General features: G+C 45.6%; 1 protein-coding gene across 1 annotated transcript; it reads right to left on the bottom strand.

The window, feature by feature from the left end:
* Positions 1 to 261: 261 nt before the first annotated feature.
* Positions 262 to 7,197, bottom strand: Mesd (mesoderm development LRP chaperone). Its single transcript, XM_028774702.1, has 3 exons — positions 6,748 to 7,197; positions 3,481 to 3,713; positions 262 to 1,574 (listed from the first exon to the last, which is right to left on the bottom strand). Exons 1-3 carry the CDS (start codon positions 6,931 to 6,933, stop codon positions 1,319 to 1,321), a joined length of 675 nt encoding a protein of 224 aa, XP_028630535.1. The 5' UTR covers positions 6,934 to 7,197; the 3' UTR covers positions 262 to 1,318.
* Between the last annotated feature and the right edge of the window lie 265 nt (positions 7,198 to 7,462).

The following is a 7,462-nucleotide window of genomic DNA, read 5'->3' as shown; positions in this document are numbered from 1 at the left end:
AGGAACTGGGCTTGTTTCAGATCTACTGGGCCCACAGATACCAAAAGGATGGGTGCCCTGTCCCAGCTTCTCCTGGATTGGCAGCACCCTCAAACAGGATAGGAGATCACCTAAAGTCACAACGTGTGAGGACCAAGAAAAGCTTCTCTCTGAGGAGGCTCAGAAGGTTGTGTCCAGGACACCCTGAGCAGGGGAGGGACGTGTGGCTCACTAAGAGAAACATGAATGGAAATCAACCTGAGGACAGAATATACCCATCACTGGAAGCCGGTAAACATACTTTATTTTTGAAAAACCAACGATCAACAGTAGCTTCACTGGGACAAAGTACTGGCAGCAGGGCAGGGCAATTATTCACACTGTGACACTCTAACAGTGACACTTCCTAGCCGGGTATGTATGCATGTACTATTTTGAATTTAAAACCACAACTGAGGTTTAAAGAATGTAAGTTCTTAAAAATGGCATCCTCATAGAAATGTTCTTTTAGATAAGCTTCAACTTATGAACAGCAAAACCAGATGTGAACAGTAGCACATCATGAGAGTGCCATACAGAAGCACAAGTTTAGGCACTTTTCCAAAGAAAACCACTTAGAAATACTGTAGATGAGAGTCCACTCCTACGGAAGACTCTGCTGGTCCCTCTCACCAACTTTATAGTTGTTGGACTATGCAGACCATGAGCCCTCAGCTGCAGCTCCCTTCCTTCCTCACATGAGGCACAACAGCACTCCCTCTACAACCACAGGCAGACTGGGAGATAAAGGGTCCCCTGAACTGACGAGGACGTGAGCCATGTGAAATGACTCCTTAGGACTTCTGGATGGCACTGCCTCGTGAATCTGCACGTTTTGCATAGTTGGCTGTCCAGATGCTGGGCGTGCAGCACTGCCCATACAGCAGCACACGTATCTTCACTCACTGAACAATCAATGCCTGCTTCAGTCAAGCCAAAGGTTCTCAAGGCTAGTTTGACTTGAGCTTGTAACACACAGACACAACAGGTGAAGAGGGAGTGGTACTCTGCGGGTGTCAAGGACACACAAGATGTAAGAGGTACAAAACATCTATCAAGTTTCCAAGTCAGGTGATGCCACAGGAAGCATGACTTGCCAGTCCACTACCAATCACAAATCCTGCCTCCACATGTGAAGCCTTTTATACAGTAACTGTGATACTGACCAGAGGGTCACACACAGACTCTTTCTAAAGGACATGAGAATGTCATCTGTTATGCAGTTTCCTGCACCCATCTGCCCCAACAGTCTGCAAGGGGCTATCTGGTCCTGCCTACCCAACGGGAAGCTTGCCACCTGCTAGAGGTCTTCTCTTCTGCTCCCAGCTCGATTGTCTTCCTTGGAAGCCCGTGGTTTGGGATCTCCCTCCTTCTTTTTACCCTTCTCTGGCTTTGTTTTGTTTTTTTCCTTGCTTCCTCCCCCTTTGCCAGGGTACATCTGTCCCTCTAGAGTGACTTCAGCACACCTGTCTTGATTGACCAAAAAGTCCTTGATCTCCCAGGCATAGCTCCCATCCCGGAGCATGAAGATAGCACGGTCGTTTCCCACGATGAACCTAGATGGAGAAGCCATCAGTTAGCAACATAAGTGAGGTAGGTGCCTGGAGTCAGAGAAGGCTGGGGTGCCTCTATTTCAAGTCCATCTAAATGCAGAACACTACACTGTTCTGCCTTGGGCCAAGTGGCTGGTGACTTTAATGTTCACTGAGCTCTAAACTAGCATCCTGCTTAGATCAAGACAGAAGCAGCAGATGCTTGATGGTCCTGAAGCATACATAAATGATGCTGTGAAGAGATTATAAAAGGCAAACTCCTTAGGGAGCTGCAAGGGACACAGGTATGCTGCAGAGGGGAGAAATTCCCATTTTTATCTTTAACATTCTGAAATGTCACTTCCATCTATGTTTTATGGTTTTTGTTTGTCTATTTGTTTCCTGATAAATGTTCTCACAAAGCTCAGTATGATTTCATATGAGGATGATCTTGAACTTCATATCCTCCTGACTTCATTTCCCAAGTGCTGAAATTACAGGCATATGCCACTCACCATGCTTGGCCACTTTTTTATGTTCTGAAGTCTCAAACTGGTTTTGTTGGACAAACTGCTTTTGATAAGAAGGCTAAAAGCCACTAGCATGAAGCAAGTCCTATAAGACTCCTCCTCAGGGGCCCACAAAGATACCTGGGAAGCAGACAGAAATCCCAACCACCAGGGTTAGAAACAAGCGGCTTAGCATAGCCCCATACATTAGTGCCCAGGAAGAAGAAAGCAACAGCATGGGTCTGGGTGACACATAAAGGCATGCCCAGAAGGCATGACGCTCTGTTCCTGAGCACACCACATCTGTTCTCTCCATCAGACAGCACCAAGATATCTGATGAAGTTACAGAAGGCATGAGGCTGTGTTCCTGAACACGCCACATCTGTTCTCTTCAGCAGCAGACCATCAGAGAGCAGTCATCACCAAGATATCTGATGAAGTTACAGAAGGCATGATGCTGCCCTGTGCATTCTTAGCAACTCCTTCTGTTCTTTCTTATCACTTCCTTACTTCCTCAATTAAGATATCTGAAGACTTGGAATTTTGGAACTATTGTTAAACAGAAAAAGTAGGCTCTATAAAAAACAAACCTCAGTTGGGTGGTTAGGGAGATGAGGGTGGAAAGGAGGAGGGAGGTATAGGGTGGTGAATATGATTAAAAATATACTGGCCGGGCGGTGGTGGCGCACGCCTTTAATCCCAGCACTTGGGAGGCAGAGGCAGGCGGATTTCTGAGTTCGAGGCTAGCCTGGTCTACAGAGTGAGTTCCAGGATAGCCAGGACTACACGGAAAAACCCTGTCTCGAAAAACCAAAAAAAAAAAATATATATATATATATACTGTATAAAATATATATATAAAGTAAAATCTTTCACATTTCAAGATTTCAAAATTTAAGATCATATGGTTTTTGAAAACAGACTTGTTCACATTAGTTATTAACCGCCTGTAACAACTTGTGTCAACACAGCTACACCATGAACTGTGGAACTGTAACTCATTCATCCTTCAAAGAGACTAAGTAATACAATGTTTATTCTGATGAAGCAGAAGTTAAAGAAACAAAGACAAACCAAATTTCCAAGTACTGATTTTGGTCAATAAACAAACAAACCAATGTTTCAAGAAAGAAAATTAAATAAAAGAACTCATATACAGGAAAGGTCCAAGGCCCTTGGGAAGACTACCAAAAAAACCACCCTGCTTCAGCCCCAGAAAAACCTCAGCACACATCCAGGTGAGGTGGCACAAAGCTGGAATCCCAGTGCTAAAAAAGAAGATATTTTTAAGTGTGAAGAGTGAGACCAGCTAAACTAAATGGCCAGAGCTACAGTTAAAAACTCTATCTTTAAAAAAAGAAAATCAAATATGAACCCCTAGTTCCCACAAAAATGACCTAGCATAGCTTGGGGTCTTTACCTCTGAACATCATAGTTGGCATTGAACAGGCTACCCTGCCACAGGCTGGTGATTTCCTCTGTCTCCTTCTCAGTGGGGTTCCCTGAGATGGTGACAAACATCATCAGAGTCTTCCCTTTCTTTGTCATTTTCAAGATGCTCTCAGGTTTCCCTGGGTCTAGCTTTGAGAAGTCGATAGGTGCCGAGGGTCTCTTGTGTTCTGGAAGGTCTCCTTCTTCTATGTCATCATCTTTCTGTCAAGAGGAAGGGAGCATTAACCTATCACCAGAGATGCTCTCTGCCCTTGTATAGGCTCTGCCCAGGATGTAAGAAGCAGGGACACACCACCAAACTACTACACAAACAAAACGTCCAAAGATATCCCCCTTGAGAATACTTAGGGTTCCTGTGTCACATAGGTTTCTATAATGTTTTTATTCTCAATTTAGATTATAAAACAGGTACATTCTGATGTGGTTATAGATGCGACCTAGCAATGAAAATCAAATACACATACAACAGATCTCAAATACAGGTATAATGGCTGAGGTCTGTACTCTCAGTGACTCCAAGCAATCTCAAGGAGAAAGAGAATTCAAGGCCAACTTAAGCAATTTAGCAGGATCTTAGCTACAAAAACACCTGGGGATGTGGCTTAGTGGTAGAGTACATGCCCAGCATGTGTGAGACCTGGAGGTCTATCTCCACCGCCACTAAGAGAATTTTCTTTTTTTAAAATAACAGACGACAGGCATAAAGAAAGACATATTATACAATCCCATTTATTTAAGGTATCAAGAACAGGTAAAACTAATATGAGGTGACAGAAATTAGAACATTGATTGCTTCTGGGAGGACGTGAGATGGGTCTGACTGAGAAAGAACATGAAGAAATCTTCTAGTGTGATGGTCTACAGGACTCACTCAGTTCTGTATTTCAATGAAGTGTAGGTTCTCAGTGACAGTGCATTTCTAGCAACCCAGGGTCCTGGGTCCTTGCCCTCAGCAGAGGTAAACAAACAAATTCCTCATGTTGCATCCTTAACACCCACAAGTCACTGCATGCAACTGTTCAACCCCAGGTAACACCCACAAGTCACTGCATGCCAACTGTTCAACCCCAGGTGTTAGGCCTCTTCTATGTAGTGGTGTGTCCTAGCAATTCTGAAAACACCTTCTGTGACATCTAAGGTGTAGACATCTAAGGGTGACTATAGCAGATTCCTCACTTGGGGGAAGATATTTGTGGGTGCAGACTGGAATTGTAGGCAGATTGATTTGACAGGTACCCGGATGAGTAGATAGATAAAAATATTAAGACGAAGGTTTCTTGAAGAAAAGCCTAATCACTGTATGGAAAACAAAAAGTGAAGCCTTAAATATCTTTTTTGCCTCAGAAAGAATTGCTCATATAACACGTCAGAATGACATGGATGCCAACCTGAAGCAGTTCAAGGACCAAATCTGGAATATTATGAACATCAAAATAATAGTGAGGATTCATAATTCTCCAAGTCCATACTGACATAAAGAAAAAAGAATATCAATAAATAGCTAATAAATAGAATAACTATTAAAACAACTAATAAATGGAACGAATGTACACAACAGAGAGACAAATAAAAATCCCCACAGGGCTGGTAAGTTGGCCTGCCTCGGCACACATGATGACCTGAGTTTAATATCCAGGGCCCACACAGTGGAAGGAAAGAAATGACCACCCATACCCAACTTGTTCTCTGACCCTCACAGGCATGCTGAGGCACACAGATCTCTCCTAGACCCAAGTCACAAGTTGATGTGTATTAAATGCAGGGAATGTTAATCTGTTGGTCTCTGTGATTCAGCCCAGTACACACGTCTCTCTAACATTCTTCTTGCACACTCTCCTAGCCTGTCTAAAATCAAACCTCCTCCCTGCAACCTTCTGACATCCCCACACAACACTTTCTTTATAAGAGCCAACCATTTTTGTTTCTGTTTACTATGGTTATTTCCTACCCACTTGTTCTGACAGATGTCTTGCTCATTTCTGCAACCTCCTCTTCCTCGGGGTCTGAGCATCGTCCATGGCTAGGCTTCTCACAAGGTAAGGTTCTCACTTTGGCAGATTAAAAGGCATTATTTACTAGAGTCCAAAAAAGACAGTTTGGAATTGAGAGGAGAATGGGGAATACAGTCATACCCACTCAAATCTACTCTAAATTTTCTTTTTCTTTTTTGGAGGACAGAGTCTCACAAACTAGTTTGAAATTTACTATGTAGCCCAGGTTTAACTAAGGCTAGCCTCCTCCACTAGTCTCTTAAGTGCTGGAATTACAACCATGCACTACCATGGCCCCACTCACTACTCCAGTTCTTCTGTTGTGTACAGATAAGATGAAAACAGAAGTCCCCTCTTTTCAAGTCAAATATAGCAGGTGTATATTTTAAACTTATGCCCACTTCCAACAATATACAGTTAGCCACAAGTTAAAACAGCACTGGAAACAAACCCCAAAAGTTCTCTTTCAGAAAGAGACAACCTCCCCAATGTTACAGCTGTGTGTGATATCTTTCCATCAACTGTGTAAATAAAATACGACACTACAATCAAGGGCTGCAGTGTACTTTTGATCAGGAATTGCCCCTTTGGAACCTTTTGCACACCCCAAATGCAATCAAGTAACAGATCAGAATTCGGCCTCTCACAAAACAAGTTCACTACCTTCCCGTCAATGAAAAACCTGAGTTCCATCTGAGGGCCTTAGCTCCCTCTACCAGTAAAATAAAGCCACTCACAAAATCACAAAAGTCCCAGCAGGAACATACATCAAAAGAAGTCGGAAACCCTCTATATTTGGAAGGATCTCTATCAAAGCTAAAAAAAAAAAAAAGTTGAGAGACCACTTTTACAATCCATTAACTCCAGAACAAGAAGGGGAAGAAGAGAACGCTCTTTAGGAGCGCTCGCTCCCTGTTTACGGCTCACTGATCACCAAGATCAATGTAGAGACCACCGTGAGACAGCAAGGAAAGTAGGGCTTGACTGGTGAAGAGTCCAAGTCCTGACTGGAGTGAACTCATGGCTGTGGGGAAGCCATGGTTGTAGAGGACACTGGGCAAGAGGCCTGAGCCATGGTGAAATGAAGGGAGACGCGGGAGACCAACGGGTACTGGGAGACATTTCAACAACGATCCTGAAAGGGCAGGGAAGAGGGATTCAGGGGACAAAAGTCCGAGAGGCTAAGGGTTAGAGAAAAGGGATCTGTATGGGGAGATGCTCAGGAGTATGCGGGCGACACAGACCTCCCATTGCTCCAGAAGTCGCGCCATGTCGGCATCGTTGTAATCGCGGATGTCTTTCTTTTTCCGTGGAGGCGGGGTGGCCTCGCCGGGAGTATCCGCCGCGTAGGCTTCAGGAGGAGAGAGGAGCAGAAGGTCCGAGGCACACAGAAACAGTAGAACAGCGCGCAACCACCTGGAGGCAGCCATGTTAGCCGCCCAGCGTAACAGACTGCCCAGCGTCACGCACACTGAGCCTGCGCAGACAGAGTGCGGAGTCTCCGCACCAGGGCCACGCCTCCACCCCGCCCCCTGCCTTCCGAGCCAGTCCCTAGCGTGTTCCGTGCAGAACTAAACCCTGTACTCGACCCTGTGCCGCCCTCACGGACTCAGGTCCCAATGGCTCCGCCCCCCAGGCGTCTGTAGCCTACCGCACTCCGCCTCGTCCGGGTTCCTCCGGTCCTGACCTCATCCAGTAGTTCCGCCCCTCCCCTTGGCTCCACCCCACAACTGCCTTCCTTTGGGGCTCCCAACCTCAGGCTCCTCCTCCTCATCGAGCCTTTCACCACTTGACCCCGCCCCTCAGCCGCGGTTTCCTGGCTTCGCCCCTAGGGTCCCGCCTCCTTACGAGACTCCGCCCCATCGCTCTGGGACCTCACCTGGCCGGGCACCAAGGGTTCCTCCCCCTGGTCCCTCCCCTTGTCAGGCTCCGCCCCACGAGCTTCTCCCCTTGGTCTTG

Source organism: Grammomys surdaster, unplaced genomic scaffold (genome assembly GCF_004785775.1).
Source record: "Grammomys surdaster isolate TR1022 unplaced genomic scaffold, NIH_TR_1.0 242, whole genome shotgun sequence".
Lineage (NCBI taxonomy): Eukaryota > Metazoa > Chordata > Mammalia > Rodentia > Muridae > Grammomys > Grammomys surdaster.
The sequence above is the reverse complement of the archived record's forward strand: the minus strand, read 5'-3'. Positions and strand labels throughout refer to the sequence as shown.